Source organism: Protopterus annectens, chromosome 6.part0, assembly GCF_019279795.1.
Source record: "Protopterus annectens isolate FY-2018-M chromosome 6.part0, PAN1.0, whole genome shotgun sequence".
Classification (NCBI taxonomy): Eukaryota; Metazoa; Chordata; order Ceratodontiformes; family Protopteridae; genus Protopterus; species Protopterus annectens.
Genome location: NC_056737.1, coordinates 1,445,159,742 through 1,445,184,441, shown reverse-complemented (window position 1 = coordinate 1,445,184,441; position 24,700 = coordinate 1,445,159,742). Strand labels below are relative to the sequence as shown.

Sequence of the window (24,700 nt, the reverse complement as noted above, 5' to 3'; positions counted from 1 at the left end):
TTGACAACCATGTGGCCAAAGTGGTTAGAAAAACATTTTATATAGCCCACCTAATCATGAAGGGATTCACATCTAGATCAGGGGAGGTCATCGTGCCTCTTTACTCATCCCTCATCAGGCCTATAATTGAGTACAATGCCCCTTTTGGGATGTACCTTACCAGACACCTGCAGCAACTGGAAAGACTGCAAAAGTACCTCACCAAGAGGATCAAAGGGCTAAAACAGATGCCATATGCTGCCCGGTTAAAGAAACTCCAGCTCTACTCAGTGGCATACCGCCTGCTCAGAGGCAATCTGTGCCTGACGTATAAAGCCATGTCCAACCCGGAATTAATGGACATGCTGCACCTCAGAAAATCCAAATCCCATCGAGCTACGCGCTCAAGAGACTTGAACCTCAGCACTGAAATAAATAGGACATGCTGGAGGGACAGATTCATAACCCAGAGGCTCCCTTCACTCTGGAATAAAATCCCAGTCCAGGTTAGGCAGAGTCCCTCATTGACTCTCTTCAAGAGGAATCTTGACGAGTGGATGGGGGATCGTAGGTTTACCCCAGGTATCATTTCTGTGTCACTGTTAGACAGAGGCACAATATACTAACCTCAAAAAAAGGCATAGCAAAATTAATTTAAAATGGGTGGCGAAAGCCAAACACACTCTGGCTAGGCTTATAAATGCCCTAGAGCAGATAGCCTAGTATGAATCTATGAACCTATGAACCATAAGGCCTTCTTTATCTTCATACTTATAAATGATTTCTTGGTTAATCACATTTGTTTTCCATAAAATTGTTACCCCCTTTGTCTTATAAGTGGATTGTGCCATTATCATATATTCTTTAGGATTTCATTTGTAATTGTCATTTGTTTTGAAATTAGTTTCTTGAAGGAAGACAATTTGTGCTTTGTTCAGTTTTAAATATTTCAGTAGATTTGATGTCTTGCTAGGATTGTTTAAGCCATTGGTATTTAAAGATAATAAAGTTAAATCCATCTGATGGTTTTTAGACAATGCATTTTTTGTTTTATTGTGACTATTAAACATTTTCCACTGATAACTATAAAGTATATGTTTGAGCTTTTAAAGGAAATTATCAGTTTTATACTTTGAGTGTTTACCAATAAAGTAATGTTTTGGTCAGGCATAGTAAAAATGTTTTTGTGAAATAACAAATGTAAATTAATAAATGTTAACAAAACTAAGATCTGTACTAGCCATGGAATGAATATCATTCCTACTCTGATAGATAAACCTATGTCCATCAGATTATACCTCATACCTTGACAATCCAGAACATCTGAGCTCCATAAATTGAATTAACATATGGAGAATATGTGTGATAGGAATAAGCAATATTTATATTATTTTGAACAGATATAGTACTATTGTAGATTAGACAGAATTCTAATACAATATAAATGTGTACTTATTGTATAAGCAATTAATATTTACATGAAAGATAGATGACAAGCAATTCAATCATAGTAAAGTAGGATGTATCATATATAAAACCTCAGTAAAAGATTCTAGCACACAGTTATTTAACATATTCACCCACCCTTATTGATGAAGTCTTTCAAATTTTCTTACTTAATATAAATAGATGGTAATCATATTTATGCCTAATGTTTATAATACAATGTATTTTCCTGGATATATCAGAAGTTATACTTCATTGTTTGCCAGCATTTAAGTAATCACTTTGTTTGTTGCTAACGTACTTAAAACATCAAGTTTGTTTTATGTGAACATTGATGAAAGTTAGTGCATTTTAATTTAATTATCAGTGCATTCTTCTTCCCCCCCATTTCCTACACATAAGGATTTTCACATCTTCCATTTCTTATTATAAAATGAGTGAAATTATAGGTTAAAAACAACAAATTCTCTTATTGTGATTAATGATTACAAGTTCCCTTTCCATATTCTTAAATTTCTATTTTATGGCATATACTGAAAGTTTTTAGATTTAAATGGCAATATTCTATTTTGTATAATCAGCAACGGTTAAACTGAGTGATTATTGTCAATTTATAACTATTTGTTCAGAATGTGATTGTTACATTCTGTGGCATTCCTAGTTCAGGCTTCTATTGCTTCCCTTAAACAACTTTATAAGTTTGATGTCATATATAAAACATTAGTTACCTTGGTAACAGCTTAAGTATGATGCATGGCCACGATGGGTTAAAAAAAATCACAATTCAAGTTAAAGCAATTATATGACTTGTTAGGCAGATTTACTTATATGAGAAAATCATCATGCTTCCCCTTGATGATCAGTATAGTGTATGTCATTTATGACAAGTTAAAACAGTAGTGTTATTATAGATAAGCTCATGTTATTAAACTGTCTATTGTCAATTTAATACTATTTGTTCAGAATATTATTGTTACATTCTGTGACATTTCAAGTTCAGGCTTTTATTGCTTCTCTTGAACAATTTTGTCAGTTTGATGTCATGTATAAAGCATTAGTTACCTTGGTAACTGCTTAAGTATTATATATGGTCAAGATGGGTTACAAAAACTACAATTCAAGTTAAAGCAATTACTTGACTTGTTATGCATATTTACTTATATAAGATAACCATCATGCTTCTCCTTGATGTTCAATGTAGAGTGTCATTTATGACAAGTTAAGACAGTAGTGTTATTATATACAATCCCATGTTATTAAATCCTGTCTTTAATATCTAAATTCAATAGACTGCTTCAATCTTTTATGACGATTATATATTTTATGTCTAGATTTACTAAAATCATATATTACAAAACTATTGTGTGTGTTTTTTTTTTTTTTTTTTGCTGTTGCTTAGTTATTTGAGAGACCACAAGCTGTAATGCTTATTCTTATTATTAGCTCCTTCCAAGCATGTTTATACACTCCATGGACTTTAAATTATGAGACCCTTCTAGTTTCTTACTTGTTATAAGTATATTTCCATCCTTGCATACACACATATCAGTACTTCCAGCATGGGCAACAATGCCCATCGACTTTTGTCAGAATACCATTCACTAGTTCATGTGGTGTGTTTCCAGGCTGTTCTTAAAATATCCAAACCAATATTTGTCCTGTTCCATTTTACCAGTCTGTTCCATGCAGTGACCACTCTGCCAGTGAACCACTCAACACACCTTCCATTCCCACAGATATTTCCATGAAGGAAATCTGATGACTCTCTAGCACTTCCCGGCAACCCCAAACACCCCTAGAATCAGCTATCCCCATATGCCCAACATGTCTGAGCAAGCTCACCTCCCAGACCACTGCAAAGAGTACTGTACAAGACCCAGAGCTCTTACTCTTTCACAATAACTCAGACTTCCACTCTTATATAAGTCCTTAATGTGTTTGGACCAAAATACATTTTAAATATAAAATTGTGCTTATTATTTATTTATTTATTTATTTTTATCAAGCATTAACGTAATGAGCTAAATGAAGTATTGGGAGACCATCAATATGTGTAAATGTGGTTTAAAACAGCCCTTTTGTTATTTATATATATATATATATATATATATATATATTTTTTTTTTAAACCAAAAACTTCATTGCCGAGAATCATCTTGTAGGCTCCTCAGAGCCATTAAGCATTATCGTCACTCTGTCACCATTACCATAGCATCCTGGGCATGCCTGTTTCTGTTAGTGTGTCTGTGTACTACATACCAGAGGCTTGCGATGCAACAGAAGCAAAGCTTCACTTCACTGCAACTTCAAGCCTAAATTCCCTCCCTTTCAGCGAGGCAGCAGCCAGGAAAAGAACGGCGAGCAAACAAATCAAAAAAAAAAAAAAAAAAAAAAAGCCTCCCAACAAGCCGCCACAACAAGAGATAACACATTCTTCCAGCCTTCCCACCTATCACTCAGCAGATGTATAAACAAACTATTCTCTGCCAAAATATCCCAAATAATTTTATCCACCCACTTCCCCTGGATCCACGCTAAAACACCAAATGCCACAAGCATCAGTTAACCTCAATCACAAGCCACAACCCACAGCATCCCAGAGATGAAAACAGCAACATACAACAGCTGCCAGACACAGCTGCATCCACATACACTATGTCAGGCTTAATCAAACAGCACACGAAACTATGATACCTGCCATAATTGATATTAATTGTTTAGACAGAATAATAATGACATTTGTACTAGCTGCCAGACACAGCTCACCATCTCAGGATTTATCAAAGAGCACTCAAAGCTATGATAACAGCCATAATTGATATTAACTATGTTTAGGCAGAATAATAATGACATTTTTACTGGCTGCCAGACACAGCTGCATTCACGCACACCAAATCAGTATTGATCAAACAGCACTCATAGCTCTGATACCTGCCATAATTAATATTAACTATATTTAGACAGAATAATGATGACATTTGTACTAAGAGCTTGCTACTGTTATTTAACTAGGATATACATGCCATTTCTAAATCATACTTTCACTGAAGAAGGCATTAGTCTCCATGACAGCATTGTTTTTTTCCAAAACACTCTACTGTTAACTGCTATTATATATGATGTTAATTTGTAACATATGAGTCTGAACTCTGACGAATGGTACCTTGTTGAATTAGTTAATTAATTACTTAAATTATTATAAGTAAAACCAATGAAAAATGAACAAGGTAAGTATTCATGGATTTCAAGTAGGGGAATAGAAACTTCTATGTTTGTATTATATGTTGTTTTTGTTTGGCTTATATATAATGTAAATAGTAACCCATCTTGACTTACCTTTGTTTGTGAAGAATTATTGGACTCTTTGAACATTCTGAATAAATCATTACTATTTCTCAGTTGTTTAAGAAACCCTCCTTTTTTAAATAAAAACAGATGACAAGTGATGTACCATATCAGTTGATACTTTGAGAGATGTAGTTGTAAGAGTTATTTTTTTGGGACATCTATCTTGGAATCAGTTTTTTGTTTCTTCTTTCTAGCATCAGTCCAAGGATTTGTTTCTTTTATTCTTTTAAGAGTAGGGGTCATCTATTGCATTTCATCTGGGATAGACACTATGTTGTTTTTGACGACTATAGTAGATTTTTCTAAGTCATTAAAGGTTCCCATCTCACTGGCAAAAAGTATTTTTATCTTGGCTGGAAAGGCCAGCTGTGCTTTAATGTTGTTTTGTTTCAACAGTTTTATTATTGGACAGATTTTTTCCCTTTGTTCTAGTATTTAATTTGAGGGGACCCTTGCATGGGATAAAACTACCTGTGTCCATTAGTTGTAACAGCAGTTCTGGGGTAAATTTTCTATTTCCCATCCATAGATCCAAGTTGTACTTGAATATGGACAGGGATGAACTTTGTTTTATGTGGATGGGGAGTCTATTCCAGAGCAGTGGTATCCTCTGCAAGATATAAATGACCCTCTAAATCATTCTGCTGATGAGGCAGTAGAGGATTAGATCCCTAGACCAAGTGCTTCTGATGCCTTTTGACATGCTGATATTCAGTAAATCCATCAGGATTAAGTCAGTGGATACTTTGTATGCCAGACACATGTAAACTCTTAGCAGTCAGTAGGATATAGATTATAGTGTCAGGGCTTTGAGTCAGTCCATGTAGGCATGTTGTTTAGGCCTTGTATCCTTTTAGTAGGTATCTCTGTGGGTGCTGCAGTTGTTGCATGTGTCTGAACAGGTATATACCAAACTGGGCATTGTATTCAATGGCTGGCATGATGAGGGCTAAGTAAAGGGGGACAATGGCACCCTAGATTTAGACACAATCCCTTTGTTTATAAGTTGTGCAGTATAGAATGAGTTTCTTACAACAATGGACACATATTGGTCAAAAGTTAGGTCACTGTCTACATGAGTTCCCAAATCCCAAACAACTGGGTTAACTCTTATGGGCACATTATTAATGTGGTAGTTTCCTGGGATAGATGACTTTTAAAAAGATACAATAATACATTTTTGGCATTTAGTTTCATTCCATGATTTTCCACCAGTTATTTATGTGTTGTAAAACTTCCTGCAGGATGGCTAAGTGATCTGAGGATTCAATGACTGCTCAAATCTTGCAGTCATCTGCAGACATAGTCAGAGAGAACCCTTTGGTACTGGCTTTTACTTTAGAAAAGTAAACACCAAACAGGAGAGATTCCAGCACAGAAAACTAGGGGTCTCATCTGGTGAATTCATACCCTTTGTGGAGGTAACTTCTCCTATTTTGGTTTCCTGTGTCCCATTTGTGAGCCAGTTGGTAATCCAGCAGGTAAACAATCACAAGACCTGCAAGGATGGCAAGTGCAAGGCTCCAAACCAAAAGGCAAAATCCAAACCAAAAATGAGCCAGCACATGTACAGTAGATCACAATCTTTTTTAATGTAAAAAGTAAAATCAATAAACATGAATCAAACCAGTTTCAGCTGACGCCTTCTTCAGTGATATAAACAAAAATATAAAGTTGCTAACAAACATGTGATTTAAATGCAGCACCATCTTGTATGTGACCAAATGATTGGATAGAAATAAATTAAAAAATATTCATTTAGTCCTGGTGGGATCAACCCACCCAACTTGACTATCCATTTTTTTTCTTTATTATTAAGTATTTCATGTAAAGTGGCTTTATCATTCCTTCTATACCTAATGCAGTCAATAACAGTAAATCTAAAGATCCCAGTGGCATGTTTCAAACTGTGTTTGTATAAGGCACTGGATTGCTTTTTATTTCGAATGTCACTCAGATGTTTCCCTATTCTCAGCTTTAAAGGCTGTGAGGTATGACCCACATAAAATGCCATACATGTACATTTGGCTAAATAGATGACCCAACTGGTATTACAGTTGGCAAAAATGAGATGTCATAAACAATGGGTGAGTTATGGCTACTGAAGCTGTCTGTCTTAAATATTCTAGGACAATATGTGCAATGTCCACATGGAGTGCATCCCACCAATTTGTGTCCAGTGATTGTACTTTGAGTTAAAGATTGATCAACCTCATTCCATTTTTTATAATGACTAAACAATGAGCCCAAAGAATGGCCCTTACGGAAAGAGAAAGAGCAGTTGTCATTCAGATGTTCCCTGAGTTTAAAATCTGACTGTAGAACATTCCAGTGTTTAGCAATAATGTCCATAAAGATCCTAGTGTTTCTGCCACATGTTGTAACAAGCCTCAATTCTTGTCTATTTTTCATTGACCGTTGCTGATATGGGAGCAATTGGTTCCTGTCCTGTTGGTTGGCAAATGAGCTGGCTCTGAAAATGTCACCTGCTCTATATCCCCTATTTTTGAATCTGGTTTCCAGGTCATGTCTATGCTGGCCATATGTGGAGGGGTTTGAACAAATTATTTTGATCCTAAGGAATTGTGACTTAGGAATATTCCTGATGACATGTTGTAGGTGGAAGCTGGTGTCATGTAAAAGTGTATTGAATTGTGGAAATTTTCTAAAAACCTTACTTTCCAATGTGTCTATACTGGTTCTTCTAATCAATACATCCAGGAAGGTAATTTCTGGTTTATGAAAAGTTATCTTGAACTCAGTACCCCACTTGTTTTCATTGAGGTATTCCACAAATTCTAATTAAAATGCCACATCAGCTTTCCACACCTACCAACAGTCATCAAGATATCTATGCCAAATTTTAATTTCATTCAAAAAGATATTGTCGCTGTTGTCATAAATTAAATACTCCCCCATGTAGGCCATGAATAGATCCACATAAATGGGGGCAAATGATGCCCCCATTGCAGTACCCTGAGCCTGCCAGATACATTGTTGTTGATAATAGAAAACATTATGTGTGAGTACCATTTCTGCCATGCACACAAGAAGATTATCAAAGCCTGATTTGTAAAGACTGGTCCATCTAGCCAATATTGCAGGGCAACTAAACCTGCCCAATGGGGAATGCTAGTATTTAGAGAGGTGACATCCAAAGTACACAGAAGCCAGTCGGCTTCCAATTGCATCTCAGAAATAATTGCTAGAAACTGAGTAGTATCCTGAATCCTGGCACGGACCAATCCAAGCAAAGGTTTAAGATGTATTGTAAGATACTCCGAAAGCGGCTCCGTTAATGAGCCCCTGCCAGAAACGATTGGTCTACCTAGTGGATTACCAGGATCTTTATGGATCTTGGCTAATAAATACAAATATTGTTGTCTGGGATGGTTTACTTTAAGTTGATAACTAATGTCCACAGTGATAATGCCCTCCTCAACCGCAAATCCAAAAACTGATTAATATCGTGTTTAAATTTTGATGTTGGGTCAAGGGGCATAATCATATAGTGTCTAATGTCAGATATCTGCCTCTATGCTTCAGTATGGTATTGCTCCCAGTCTTGAATGACAACTGCCCCTCCCTTATCTGCTGGCAAAATCGCTATGTTCTTATTCAATCTAAGTTTATCAATGCACAACTGTTCCTCCCTACTGATGTTACCTTTAATAATATTGTTTTTATTGAAGCTTAAATGTAAATCTTTGAGTACATTATTTTGAAAGACTGAAAAAGTGGGTGACTTAGGTGGTTTAAAAGTTGATGGTCTAAATTTGAAAGATCTGAGGTCAGTATTACCATCACCTGTCTCCTTCGAATCCTGAAAATATAATTTTAAATTCAAAACACGGCAGAAATTAGTCAGATCCTGTGCAAAGAACTGTTCTGGTACACAAAGGCCTGGTACAAAACTGAGGCCTTTATTAAGAACATTGATATATAAATTTGTAAATGTCAATGAGGAAATATTGTGTACATTGTCATAGTGCATGTCTAAATCTTGGTCATGATATCCAAAATTCCCCTGAGATCTGGTGGTACCTTTGTTTTTGTGTTTTCTCCCCCCTCTTTTTCTTGATTTGGGCCTAAAGGACACCCCACTTCCTGATTTTTCCCAATGTTGTTCCTCCTGGAGACTGGAGATTTACTCATGTGGCTATCTTCCCAGTCTGTGTTAGAAGACGAATCCTCCCCAGAGGTGACTGATTCTCTATTCTGCTTTTTCAATATAGATTTAGTCCTAGCTCGTCTAGGCCCTTTGGGAGTATGATTGGGGGTCAGAAATTTAGCCTTCTGATAAGTCTCAAAGGGTTTCCTTCTATCGTAGTCCCCCACATCTCTACTTAACTTTTTGATTTTTTTATCTTTCAAGATTTTTTCCAATTCTGAAAGATCCTGATTGAGTTTATTAATACAAGAATTATAACATGACAAGGTCATATATTTCTGGACCCCCTCACTTATAGTGAGTACCTCTTTGGTTTGTTGTTCTATCATTCTTTCATAATGGGCTGCTAATACATTCACAAAGCCCATAGAGGCTTGTTGCTGCACTTCAAACCATTGATCTAACAATGGTTGATCCGGTTGTGATACCATCAGCCATAGATTTTTTCTGAGCCCTCTTGGTACAATGTTCTTCTGTTGGTAGGCCCTAAATAATCTGAGATGCCATAAATTACTTCTCAATTGTTTAATTTCTTTGCACTCCTGACCAGGATCCCGGATCCCAGAACCATTGTTACCATCATTAGATCCCAATCCAAAAACTCCAAGGTCCTCAGAATCTGAGGAAAGACCTCTAATAATAGACACCAAATCCATAGTTGGCTAGTGTGACTACAAGATATATATATCCAATTGGTAAAGATAAAACTATGTAATATCCAAATTGTCCAGGGGCACAAATTGCTGTACTTATATAGGGTTGAAAACATTCTTATAGCATCGGATTTCTCCTTGTTACCACAATATTACAAAACCGGGTACTCACCCCAATAAAATCTGAATGACATAGATTATAAAAATGGGTATTCACCCCAATTCACAATTTTCAAAGGAACACTATAAATAGCCAAACCAACCTGTGAAAATACCAAATGGTGAGTAATGTGCTATGTGTCCCTAAAATCCTGAATGTGGAATCACCAACCAACACACCCTAAGCGCAGCAAATGATATACCCTCCAAAATCCAAGATATCAAAAGTCTTTTGTACTGGAATCACCCTAGCCAAGAAGACATAAGTGTCAAAGAATAAAACTTCAGAGAAAAGAAAACTGTAGATGGTTTGGTCAACAATGGGTCTGGTATCCGGATACAGTTGTTCAATGCACAATAATCCTGAAACTGTCAAGTCAATCCCAACTATGGCAAAAAAAACTCAACCAATTATGAATCTGATGCAATATCAATGTGCTCAACATCAATAATAGTCCCCACCTGGATACATAAAAAAATGGCTTCATATGACTATAATGCCTGTAATTTCTAAATGAACAACAAATAACTAAACTCTGTTGAGCACATGTATTGAACCAAATATAAGGGCTCACTTAATAGGCTGCCCGGTCATCATTACTTTGTGTTGCTTAGGCCTATAAATCCTAATGGACTGTACTAATAATAACATTCACTAGTAGAAAATACTAGAATATGTGCATAAAACTATCCCAAAACCTACAATTTCCCAATATGAAGTCCCTTTGTTTGAAAAAAAGACCTCCTACCAGTCTCATGCCACAATACCATGCACTTGACTTGTAATCGTAATCTATCCCTGGTTACAAATTGAATTAAGACATCATATTAGAAGCCTAGCAAAGTCCCAAGATTGGATGTCCATTAAACAGTCCCTTGTGTAGAGGTATACACGGCCACACGAAAAACATTCAAGAGTTCCAATTGGAAAGCCCAACCCAAGCCATATTTGTTTAATATAGAGTCCTTTCTAAAAAAGAGATCAACAGTGGTGGGAACACCCTCCAGTTAAGTGCAGAAATGCCATATATATATCCTCCGCACATTTCTGCATGCAAGTGTCCGTACCGAATAAATCACTGAAAAATGACAAAAAGCCCTTACAGTGAAAAAAAATAGATATTACAAGATACAAATTCCCTCCACTTTGTGGTATATGAACATGCAAAAACTGCTCAAAAATACAAAGGCTCCCTCAAACCATTTAGCAAATAGTCCACAAGAAAAATTCAAAAATGTTGCCTTGTGCTCCTGTTGAAATAACCACAAAATAGTCACCTTCAAATCAAACTAGAAGGGAAATGTGGAACTATCCTGCACTTATATGTCCATAGAGAGATAATATATTTGTCCTGAGTTCCAAACACCCTCAGATGAATGCTGTCCATTCACCAAAATCTTTCGACCACTTGTACCATGAAAAATGTACGATAATTGTAATTGAATGTAATGTCAAAAATGTCCATCTGGAACACAGAACAATACTTTGATACCAATTCCTTATTACAGAAGTATGTACAACCACAACAAAGACATTCAGCAGTTCAAATTAGAAAGGTCAACCCAAGCTGTTTTTATTTAATGCAGAATCCCTTCTGATAAGAAAATCAGCGATGATGAAAACGCCTTCTAGTTGAACGAAAAAAATACCATATGTAACCTCCACACCTCACTGCCTACATGTATTCATACTTATTAATTCACTTCAAAGTGGCAAACACCATTTTCATGAAAAAAATGAATGTTACAACATATGAGTCTCATCTACTTAATAGTATGCAAACATACAGAAATACTCAACCGTTCAGAAATAGAAAGGCCAACTCAGGCCGTTTAGCAAGTATTCAACATCAAAAATAAAATACATAGCCTGGTGCTCCCTTTGATATGATACTGAATAGTTACCCTCAGACCACGCCAGAACAAAAATGTGGACCTATCCTGTGACCATAAGTCCATAAAAAAGTAATATTTTGATCCTTGATTCACAAATACAAGTCAACCAGAAGCCAAATCCTTACAGGGATCCTTCAATACCTCAAGACGTACTGTGCTGACAAAATCCAATACTATAAGTCTACACACATGAACAGACCACTTGAAGTATGGAAATAAAATCCAAAAGTTATATAAATGCTGTAGCAACTAGAAAAATACAACCGCAGTTGGAAAGATATCCACACTGTACATCGCCCCCAGCAGGAAAAGAAGAAACAAAACCAAACAACCACAAGACCTGCACGGATGGCAAGTGCAAGACTCCAAACCAAAAGGCAAAATCCAAACCAAAAATAAGCCAGCACATGTACAGTAGATCACAATCTTTTTTAATGTAAAAAGTAAAATCAATTGACATGAATCAAACCAGTTTTGGCTGATGCCTTCTTCAGTGATATAAACAAAAATATAAAATTGTTAATAAACATGTTTTGTAATATTGTGGTAGCAAGGAGAAATCAGATGCTATAAAAAAAATTTTCACACGCTATATAAGTACAGCAATTTGTGCCCCTGGACAATTTGGATATTACATAGTTTCATCATTACCAATTTGATATATATATATATATATATATATATATATATATATATATATATATATATATATATATATATATATAAATATACATATATATTCTAGTCACACTAGCCTATTATGGATTTGGTGTCTATTATTAGAGGTCTTTCCTCGGATTCTGAGGACCTCAGAATTTTTAGCTTGGGATCTAATGATGGTAACAATGGTTCTGGGATCCAGGATCCTGGTCAGGATTGCAAATCAGCTTTTATTAAGCATTCTAAAGAAATGAAACAATTGAGAAGTAATGCATGGCATCTCAGATTATTTAGGGCCTACCAACAGAGGGATATTGTACCAAGAGGGCTCAGAAAAAGGCTACAGCCGATGGTATCACAACCGGATCAACCATTGTTAGATCAATGGTTTGAAGTGCAGCAACAAACCTCTATGGGCTTTGTGAATGTATTAGCAGCCCAATATGAAAGAATGATAGAACAACAAACCAAAGAGGTACTCACTATAAGTGAGGGGGTCCAGAAATATATGACCTTGTCATGTTATAATTCTTGTATTAATGAACTCAATCAGGATCTTTCAGAATTGGAAAAAAATCTTGAAAGATAAAAAAATCAAAAAGTTTGGTAGAGATGTGGGGGACTACGATAGAGGGAAACCCTTTGAGATTCATCAGAAGGTTACATTTCTGACCCCCAATCATACTCCCAAAGGGCCTAGACCAGCTAGGACTAAGTCTATATTGAAAAAGCGGAATAGAGAATCAGTCATCTCTGGGGAGGATTCGTCTTCTAACACAGATTGTGAAGATAACCACAAAAATAAGTCTCCAGTCCCCAAGAGGAACAACATTGGGAACAATCAGGAAGTGGGGTGTCCTTTAGACCCAAATCAAGAAAAAGAGGGGGGAGGAAACACAAAAACAAAGGTACCACCAGATCTCAGGGGAATTTTGGATATCATGACCAAGATTTAGACATCACTATGACAATGTACACAATATTTCCTCCTTGACACTTACAGAATTAGATATCAATGTTCTTAATAAAGATCTCAGTTTTGTACCAGGCTTTTGTGTACAAGAACATTTCTTTGTACAAGATTTGACTCATTTTTGCCATATTTTGAATTTAAAATTATATTTTTAGGATTCGGAGGAGACCGGTGATGGTAATACTGACCTCAGATCTTTCAAATTTAGACCATCGACTTTTAAACCACCTATGTCACCCATTGTTTCAGTCTTTCAAAATAACGTACTCAAAGATTTGCATTTAAGCTTCAATAAAAACAATATTATTAAAGATAACATCAGTAGGGAGGAACGGTTGTGCATTGATAAACTTAGATTGAATAAGAACATAGTGACTTTGCCAGCAGATAAGTGAGGGGCGGTTGTCATTCAAGATTGGGAGCAATACCATGCTGAAGCACAGAGGCAGATATCTGACATTAGACACTATATGATTATGCCCCTTGACCCAACATCAAAATTTAAACATGATTAAGGAGGGCATTATCACTGTATACATTAGTTACCAACTTAAAGTAGACCATCCCAGACAACAATATTTGTATTTATTACCCAAGATCTATAAAGATCCGGGTAATCCACCAGGCAGAGCAATCGTTTCTGGCAGCAGCTCATTAACGGAGCCGCTTTCGGAGTATCTTACAATACATCTTAAACCTCTGCTTATATTGGTCCGTGCCAGGATTCAGGATACTACTCAGTTTCTAGCCATTATTTCTGAAATGCAATTAGAAGCCGACTGGCTTCTGTGTACTTTGGATGTCACCTCTCTATATACTAGCATTCCCCATTGGGCAGGTTTAGCTGCCCTGCAATATTGGCTAGATAGAGCCAATCTTTAGAAACCACGCTTTAATACTCTTCTTGCTTGCATGGCAGAAATGGTACTCGCACATAATGTTTTTTATTATCAACAAAAATGTATCTGGCAGGTTCAGGATACTGCAATGGGAGCATCATTTGCCCCTATTTATGCGGATCTATTCATGGCCTATGTGGAGGCGCATTCAATTTATGACAACAGCCACAATATCTTTTTGAATGAAATTGACATCTGGCTTAGATATCTTGATGGCTGCAGGTTGGTGTGGAAGGCTGATGTGGCATTTTTGGTTTACCTTTATAATAGCAAAACACAGTGGTGTGATTGCTCATATGAGTGAATCGTAACCATGAAACTTACAACAGCAACAGTTGTAAATGTTCAAAAATCAGCAAATCGAAAAGCCAATTCACTGATTTTCGAACATTAATGGCGAAAAAAAAAATAGATAAAATGTAATGCAGGGGGGGCAAGCCTCCCTGCACCACCTACACCACCCTACTTTATTATTCTAACTCCGAGATCGCACTACAGTGGGGAAAGGAACCATTTTCCGATACCCACTATAGTGCAATCTGCCCCAGAATGTCGAATGTGCAATGAGCAAATCTCACTGTGCATTCGCTCATTGAACATTCAAACCTTTTTCCGTTTGGTGTTTGCAAACTTTGCAAACTGCTTTTCGGCAAATTGTTGTTCGCCCTTGTGCAATACGCACATGTAAAGGTAAACCAGCATTTTTATTAGAATATGTGGAATACCCTAATGAAAACAAGTGGGGTATTGAGTTCAAGATAACTTTTCATAAACAGGAAATTACCTTCCTGGATGTATTGATTAGAAGAACCAGAACAGACACATTGGAATGTGAGGTTTTTAGAAAATTTCCACAATTCAGTACACTTTTACATGCCACCAGCTTCCATCCATATCATGTCATCAGGAATATTCCTAAGTCACAATTCCTTAGGATCAAAAGAATTTGTTCAAGCCCCTCCACGTATGGCCAGCATAGACAGGACCTGGAAACCGGATTCAAAAATAGGGGATATAGAGCAGGTGACATTTGTAGAGCCAGCTGATTTGCCAACCAACAGGACAGGAACCTACTCTCATATCAGCAATGGTCAATGAAAAATAGACAAGAATTGAGGCTTGTGACAATATATGGCAGAAACACTAAGATCTTTATGGACATTGTTGCTAAACACTGGAATGTTCTACAATCAGATATTAAACTCAAGGAACATCTGAATGACAACTGTGCTTTCTCTTTCGGTAAGGGCCGTTCTTCGGGCTCATTATTTAGTCATTATAAAAAATGGAATGAGGTTGATCAATCTTTAACTCAAAGAACAGTCACTGGACACAAACTGGTGGGATGCACTCCATGTGGACATTGCATATATTGTCCTAGAATATTTAAGACAGACAGCTTCAGTAGCCATAACTCACCCATTGTTTATAATTTCTCATTTTTTGCCAACTGTTATACCATTTGGGTCATCTATTTAGCCAAGTATACATTTATGGCATTTTATGTGGGTCAGACCTCATTTTTTGCCAACTGTAATACTAGTCGGGTCATCTATTTAGCCAAATGTACATGTATGGCATTTTATGTGGGTCATACCTCACGGCCTTTAAAGTTGAGAATAGGAGAATGTCTGAGTGACAGTTGAAATAAAAAGCAATCCAGTGCCTTATACAAACACATTTTGAAACATGCCACTGGGATCTTTAGATTTACTGTTATTGACTGCATTAGGTATAGAAGGAATGATAAAGCCACTTTACATGAAATACTTAATAATAAGAAAAAAAGTGGATAGTCAAGTTGATCCCACCAGGACTAAATTAATATTTTTGAATTTATTTCTATCTAATCATTTGGTCACACACAAGATGGCACTGTATTTAAATAACATGTTTGTTAGCAACTTTATATTTTTGTTTATATCACTGAAGAAGGCGTCAGCCGAAACCAAAACCAGTTTGATTCATGGGAATTTATTTTACTTTTTACATTAAAAAATATCATGATCTACTGTACATGTGCTGGCTCATTTTTGGTTTGAATCCAGCAGATAACTCAGGGAGATATTCCAAGTTTATTTAACTTTTCTACTATGCCTGAGTGGGGAGTTGTGTCAAAAGCTTTGGCCAGGTCAGGCTATGTAGTGTGTAACATTTTGCCTTCATCCATTGATTGGTTGACGTTTTCAAAAAGTCCACCATGTACCATTTTGCCTTCATCCATTGCTTGTTTGACATTTTCAAAAAATCCACTAGGTTGAGTAAGCATGACCTGCCCTTGATGAATCCAAACTGAGATGGCTCCAGGGTTTGGATGTTGCTGACATCCCTGTCATCACAAAACTGTGCACACACAGTTATATTGGTTACTGTGCTTTTTTCTGTACACTAATTGTTTTCTTATAGTATTTATGAACTGGTGCTGGAGTAACAAGGAAAGGCTCCTCACCATGCAAAGTTCCTGACCACACTTATATGTGATTATCAAGGTTGCTCATTATGCCAGGAAGGTGCATAGTGTTGGCTTGGCCATGATGTAGCTGTGTTGTTAATGAATCACTGCCTATGACTGTTTTCACCTAATCGTATTTCATAAGCATGCAATTACACTTTGGATCTGAAATGGGTTACTCATTAAAATTAGAAGAATTCATATAACTTGTAAAAAGGGAAGACCATTTGTAAAGAAAATTTCAGGACAATTGTATAAAGTATTGTAGGGTATTTGGGAAACATACAGGAAGGCAATATAGATTTACAAAAGGAGACAGTCAGACTGTGCCCAGTACCACTGAAGGGGATTATGAGCATTGTAAAAAAAAAGTAATAAATAAATTGTAGCTATATTACATCTTCATCTATGCTGGTTTCAACAGTGGGTGTTTGATTTCATTCCATCTCACAAAGTCCTACTAATTTGACTAGATATTATCAATTATCCATCATTGCAGTTATTGTTTCTGTCACAGATTTTAACTGGAAAAGACAATAAGATTGAGTAGAATGTAAAGTTATCTTAGATATATTTTAAGACTAGTGCTGTCACAGAACTTCTATGTAAGCACAGTAAAGCAAACTGTTCGGTATTAAGCATACTGCGTGCACGGCCTTGTTTAATATTTGCATCTTCTACAGAGCTAGTAAAGGATTATATTTAAACGTTTCCCCAAATAGTTCCAAACAAATGTTTGCACCTTACAAAGTTGGTGTATAAGTTCAGTGTGTTCCCAACAGAGCACACTGTACTTTTACATTCTATCATGTAGTAGAAAATAAATGAAGAATTAATTAGGCAGTACATTTATTCTAATATATTCTGAATGAACTTTTCTTATAGTTTACAGTCCATTTTGCTACTGAAAATGCATATCTCCTTCAAAAGAAATAACTAGTTTTAATATTTATTTATTTATTTTACATTTGTTGACCAGGATAGTCCGACTGGATATATGTCCATTTTCAGCTGAGGCCCGGGGAGAAAAGCTCCAAGGTAGAACATACAGTAAAAATCACAAAATGATTACAAGTTACACACAGTTTACAGGCTTCAGTTGAGCAAGCAGGTAATATAATCATACATTTTTTAAAACAGTGCTGACAAATTGACTAGGCAATGTAACATGATTACAGATTATAGAGGAGGATCTAGTCGGGTTTTGAACAAGGACCATAGCCAGTGAGTTTTAAAGTATAGCTTGAGGCTTTTTTTTGAACTGAGTAAGAGAGGGTTCAAGAGTAAGATCAGCAGGAACAGAGTTTCAAGTTTTGCCAACAGAGTTAGCAAATAAGAGTCCCCAGCAGAGTTATTGATTTTGGATGTTTGAGCTAGTAGTTTATTAGAAAAGCAAAGTGACCTCAGGTTGCAATAAGGGTTAATGATATTTTTAAGTGCAGGCATATTATCAGGGTGGTTGAGAACTTTATAGGCAATTATAAGCTGGTTGTACTGAAGTAGACCAGGCTATTCTAGCCACCCCAGAAGATTTATGTTGTGACAGTGGTGGGTCCTATAGGTCATACCTGTTGCAAATCTAGCAATATGGTTATAACAGCTGGAGAGTTTGCTAAGAGCAGATATGTTCAAATTAGTGAGTACAGGGGAGGCATAGAGAAGAGTGGAGAGTAGATGGGAATGAGCAACAGCAGTCCTAGCAAATGGAGTAAGGAAAGGTTTGATCTTATAGAGGGAGCCAAGTTTTTTGTTAATGGTTTTGATAGTTTGATTGACATGGATATCAAATGTGAGGGTGTTATCTATTGTGACACCTAAGAGTTTGGTTTGCGCATCTGGGAAGATAATGGTACCATTATTAGATTTTATTGTGAAGAGTAGTGAGGAAGACTTACAAGTGGGGGAGAAAAGAAGCAACTTTGTTTTGTTAGGGTTTAATATCAGCTGATGGTTAGAGAGCCAGTTTTCAACTATATTGAAAGTATTCCGGGTTAATGTCATTAGATCTGTCAGGGAGATGGCTGAACAAATCATGGTGGAGCCATCTGCATATTGGATGCAGGTAGCATTTGGGAAAGGTCATTAATAAAAAGAGAGAAAAGAAGAGGTCCTAGTATGGAGCCCTGTGGGACACCTAGGGTGATGGATAGATGGGTTGATAGTTTGTCTTGCATATGATGGCTTGTTGTCTACCACACAGGTAAGACTGGAAACATTGAAGAACACAGCTATTTAGTGAGAATGCCTTAGGGGTGTGCATGAGTATTTGGTGGTTGACCATATTGAAGGCCTTAGAGAGATCTAAAAAGAGGGCTGGGGAAACCTTGCTATTATTTTGATTATGGTTTATGATGTTAGAAAAGGATAGAAGGGCTGAAGTGGTACTGTGGTGTGTCCTAAAACTGTGCTGAGAGTTAGCCAACAGCTTATTCTGGGTAAGATAATGCACAAGTTGTTTATGGACACACTTCTCCATAATTTTAGCTAATGGTGACAGAATTGCTATGGGACTAAAGTTTGACAGTTCAAAATAGTTACCTCCTTTATGGAGTGGTATTAGATGAGATATTTTCCAAATGGAGTGGATGGTGGCTTCAGATAAGGTTCTGTTGATTACGATGGAGATGGGATATGCTATGGCATCTGCTGCTTTTTGCAGATACTTTGGTGGGAGGAGAGCAGCTGCTAGAGTAGTTGGTTTTAATTTCTTAATTAGAGATCTGATAGGAGATGTAGAAACAAGCTGAAAGCTAAAGGAGAATGGGGCATTGGCTGTGGCAGAATTTGAGTTGGAACCACTGGATGCCAGTTGTCTGACTAGGGATTGGATAGTCTCTGTGCAGAAACTATTGAAGATATTTGCAATATCCTCTGGGGATTTATGGTTGAAATCTGATGGGGTAGGAGTGGAGGACTGTTCTGGGTGAAGAAGTTTGTTTATTCTTGTCCAGAACTTTTGAGGTTTGTTTTGATGTTTTTGTTGAAGATGGTAGTGGAAGTTTTTTTCTTGTCTAGTATAATAGATTTTTTGTGTGATTCTTTAGCTGTCGGTATCTGAGTAGATCTAGTGGGTCTTTTGTGGCACGCCATTTGTCCCATGCCTTACTTCTAGTTATGATTTTAGATTTGATCTCTTTTGAGAGCCATGGGGCAGATTTTGTTTTTTTATTCTAATGGAGCAAGCAGGGGCATAAGAATCAAGAATAGTAAAGAATATGGAATTAAAGTATGCTACCCCATCATCCAGTGAAAGGGTACAGTACTGCATTGTCCAGTGAAAGATGCTTTAGGATTGACCAATTGCAAGCTTTAAGTTCATTTTGAAAATTGCTGGACTTGAAGTTCTTATCATTTCTGATGGTTTTAAAGGTGGTCTGGGTGGGGGTCATCCACCTTGTGCTTGATAATGTACATAAGTAAGTGGTCACTTAGGTCATCTGGGTGTGTCCCTAACTTGTACATATAGGGGTGGCTGTTGATAAGTAACCAATCTAGGACACTATCTTTGTTATTGGGTTTGCTGGTGGGGGAGGATAAGAGCTGCATAAAACCATGTAGGCTGACATGGGTTGTAGGAGATTCCAAGGATTAGGTTTTCCAATCAATGTTAAAATCTCAAAGCACCACAGTTTCTTGGGAGTAGGTACTGGATAATCAGTGGAGGATGTCCTGTAGGGTGTTTGTATTATTATCTGGGGAAATGTAAATGCAGACAATGTTTATGTATTTGTTATTGTTAATTTGTAGTTTGGTAATCAGAATTTCTGCATTATTAAACTGGGGTGGTTGTAGAGAGACCATGGTAACATCTAGTATATTTTTATGGAGTGCAGCTACCCCACCACCCTTCCTAGTAGTGCAATCTAATCTAAGTATATTGTACCCTGGTGGCATTACCTCATTGTTTTTAGTTACCGGTTTTAGCCAGGTCTCCATAAGACATAATACATCAGGGGAGTAAACTGCTAAGAGGGCATACAGATTATGGACCTTACTGTTTATGCTTCTGATTTAGTTGGCAGGTCAGGAGAGAATTAGGGGGCCTATTACCCAGTGTAATGTTAGAAGGAATATTAGTTTGGGACTAGAGCAAGCGACTTAAACCTTAGCACGGATATAAATAGGACGTGCTGGAGGGATAGATTTATCACTCAGAGACTCCCTATGCTGTGGAATAAAATCCCGTTCCATGTGAGGCAGAGCACCTCGCTGACTCTGTTCAAGAGAAATCTAGACCTGTGGATGGGAGATCGTAGGTTTACCCCGGAATCATCTCTGTGTCACTGCTGGACAGAGGCACAACAAACTAATGGGCACAGTATTTTTTCATATAAGGGGTGGCGTAAGCCACAAAAATTTGGGCTAGGCTTATAAATGCCTTAGGGCAGATAGCCTAGTATAAACCTATGAACCTATGAACCTATGAACTGGAATCAGCAGGTGGGGATGGGCCAGGGTTTGGACTGACAATCCATTGTCAGGCTATAATGTAGGCTAACTATGAGTTTCATAATTTTGTTTATACATTTTTGGTAATGTTTAGTTCTGGTGCTGATATACCTGGGTCAAATCGGGTGGTCGTTTTTAGGAATGGTGGGATCAGGTATGCTGGAAATTATGAAGTGGTCAGTATTGTTTGATATTGATGTAGTGATAGTTTGGGATTTTGGGTAGTGGAAACCTAGGTAGGGCTAATTTTTATAGGTGCTGAGGAGATATGGAATAAGTAACAGAAATAACAGTGAAAATAGTAGCAATATTTTGAGGGATAACATAGTGCCTGGCTGGGGCATTATGTTGGAACTGTATTTGGAGCAGGAGGAAATTAAGAAGACTAGGAAGACTAGTGGCAGGTAGCAGGTGGTTTGATCTAGGAGGTTACCTTTGATATTTTATAGTGGAGGGGGTGTGGTTTTTAGAGCTTTAAACTTAGCACCACTAGGGGCGGGTGGAATTTGGGGACAGGGCAGGAAGGGAGCAGGGCCAAACCATGAGGTACCTGATTTCTGTGCATGCAAGGTAAGTAATTGTAAAAACTTATATTGTATTTATACTGCAGATGTTATATTTTATTTCTCTAGTTTTATAGTGAAGATTGATAGTACACACTTGGGGAGGTAAAGAAAATTATATTTGCCACTAGTAGCTCTTTACTAGCGACCAAATAATTAGCTAAAAACAACACTAAGAAATTCCTGAAGTCTAATGGCTTATCAGTGAGCAGAATTCAACTGTTGATGAGCACTTGTGTCCTTATTAGTAAGTTAAAGATGGCTCCATAAATAGCAGGGATCTAATGTAGACTTAGTATGGCTCTATATCATATGTTTGACGTTCCAAAACTTTGAATCATTAAAGCACAAAATTTAATGATCGAAGTCTCGGAACTTCGAACATAAATTAAAAAAAAAGTAAAAAAAAAAAAAAACTCTCTATGCAGAGGGTCAAGCCCCCCTGCACCCCCACACCCCCTGCTACTTAAATATACCAACTCCAAGACTGCACTATAGTGCAGTAAAGGGAAATCTTCCCTTTTTGCTCTCTATGGTTATCTGCATTACATAATTCAGAGTTTTAAACTTTGATCATTAAAGTTTGACATTTAATGATTCAAAGGTTTAAAACTTTGAACATATGATAGAAACCCCTTAGTATTGGGGGTGCGGGTAACAACAATGGTGTGAACCAGGTGCAATGCAAAGAAACCAGCCAAACCAGAGAGGCAAGCAGTGGAAAACTATGAGTGAAGGCCTCAGAGGGTTGAGTAGTAATAAAACTCTACTTGTAAAGTGAAGGAGAGAAGAGACAGCAAAGTTTATTAAGGTTGGGAGTGTGTCTTCACATTGACTTGCTTATTAGTAGCCAGTTTATGCACAGATTAGAGCAGCGAGATACATTAGCAATGAAGGGTAATGTACAAAGATGCAAATAAACAGGTGAGGCTCAAGTGATACAAAACTAAGGCAAACAGCACTGTAAGGGCTGGTTGAGGGTTAAGTTTTAATCACAGAGAATAGGAAGGACCTGCATTAAGTGTATACTGTCTAGTGGGCAGTTAGGATTACTACACAAGCTGGGGTGGACACAAGGCTCAAACAGTCAGTATTATTAGCACACTAAAAACTACTAAGTAACACAGCTAATGTTAAAGCTTTGTTGTGAGGACAAATAAATGTATGAATGGTTGTAGAATACATGAATGCAATATTTGTTTACAATATTATATATTACTTAAATTAAACTGTACCCACTAGTATAACCAATATGTCTAACTTTCTTCAATAAACCTTTGTCTTTATTTTTGTAGGCAACTCTGGATGGGCTTATTTACGTAAAAAATATGAAACAAGCTTACCAATAAACAATGACATCATGAAGGCCCTCACAACTCATCAGGTCAAAGACGTACTTGAAAAAATTGGTCTGAAATGTCAACACTATGATCTTCCATCAGTTACAGACATAACTAAATGTTTTACCAGTGGTAGTCAGCAGGGGGAGCTGCTGTTGGATTTTGTTACACACGCTTCTAACTTCAGCAAAACTGCACCTCCTGACTATAAAGCAGAAATCATGCAGTTTCTGCAGCAGCCTGAATGCAGTACAATTAAGGATAACCAAATTCTGTTTAACTCCGACTTGGGTGCAATAATTGTAGAACCATAATTTCAAACCTACAATGTTCATAAATCATAATGATGAATCTATTATCAAAATGAATAATACGGTAGCAATACTATTTTTCAGTAAGTGTTTATATAGATAGATGTATGTTTAAAGATAAATCTCACTCTCTCTCTCTATCTCTCTCTATATATATATATATATACTATATATATATACACATACTTTTACTGCAGTTTGAGCCTGTTGCTATAATTGTAAAAGACCATGAAATGCATGTTATCTTTGTTTCAGGAGAACAAATGAAATACAAATGAAAACATTTTATTACTAAAATGGCATATATTTAGATGAAGATTTATATGCAGATCAACACTGTAATAATCTTTACTTAATCCTACATGGCAAAATGAAAAAGATCAAATCCAAATGGACAACATTTTTAAAAATATGCATTCCCATGTAAAGTGTATGCTAAATCCTGGAGTACCTAAGCTATGGTACTCTTTATTTTTTGCTGAAGTATCGCACTTTCTTTCTTTCTGCTGACATGGCACATGTGTTTATAGCATCCTATATGTGATGCCAGGGTTAACTTGATTAGTAATACAACTATATATATATATATATATATATATATATATATATATATATATATATCTTCTTTTGGCTTTTCCCAGTTAGGGGTCGCCACAGTGGATCATCTGTCCGCTCATGATTGGCATTGGAGTTTTACAGTGTTGAGTTGCCAGCCCGGCACCCAACCTTCCACAGAAGGCACACATGCACACACTCACATCTAGGGCCAATTTAGAGTGTCCAATCCACCTACTGCATGTCTTTGGGATGTGGGAGAAAACCGGAGCACTCGAAGGAAACCCACGTGATTACAGGGAGGACATGCAGACTCCACACAGAAGGCACCCCAGCTGAGAATCGAACCAGAGAATCTCTTGCTGTGAGGCGCAATGCTAACCGCTGCTCCATCATGGCCACCCTATATATATATATATATATATATATATATATATATATATATATATATACATATATATATATATATATATATATATATATGTGTGTGTGTGTGTGTGTGTGTGTGTGTGTATATGTGTATTTAATTGCATTTTTATGTAATCATTTTATTTTTTGAAATTTAAATAAGGGGACAGTTTCAAATGGATCATTGTAGGGCTGCTGGGTATATACTTCAATATTGTGTGATTTGAATTTTGTCTGATGAAGTTTGGTGATGGTCACCAGCCAAAAGTGCTAACCTGCATTAAAGTAATCATACTTTTACTGCAGTTTGAGCCTGCTGCTATAATTGTAAAAGACCATGAAATGCATGTTATCTTTGTTTCAGGAGAACTTTAAGATGGCAAAGCACATTCTTCACTCAGTTAGTAACTGGGATTAGACTATATTGATTTTCTTATA

At 36.7% G+C, this 24,700-nt stretch overlaps 1 protein-coding gene across 1 annotated transcript in view; it reads left to right on the top strand.

The window, feature by feature from the left end:
- Positions 1 to 23,435, top strand: part of LOC122803989 (histamine N-methyltransferase-like) — a 375,890-nt gene extending 352,455 nt beyond the window's left edge. Inside the window, exon 5 of the mRNA XM_044073669.1 lies at positions 22,944 to 23,435. Within this exon, the coding sequence (XP_043929604.1) occupies positions 22,944 to 23,302 (359 nt within the window). The 3' untranslated portion in view covers positions 23,303 to 23,435. The remainder of the gene's footprint in view (positions 1 to 22,943) is intronic.
- The last annotated feature ends 1,265 nt before the right edge of the window (positions 23,436 to 24,700 follow it).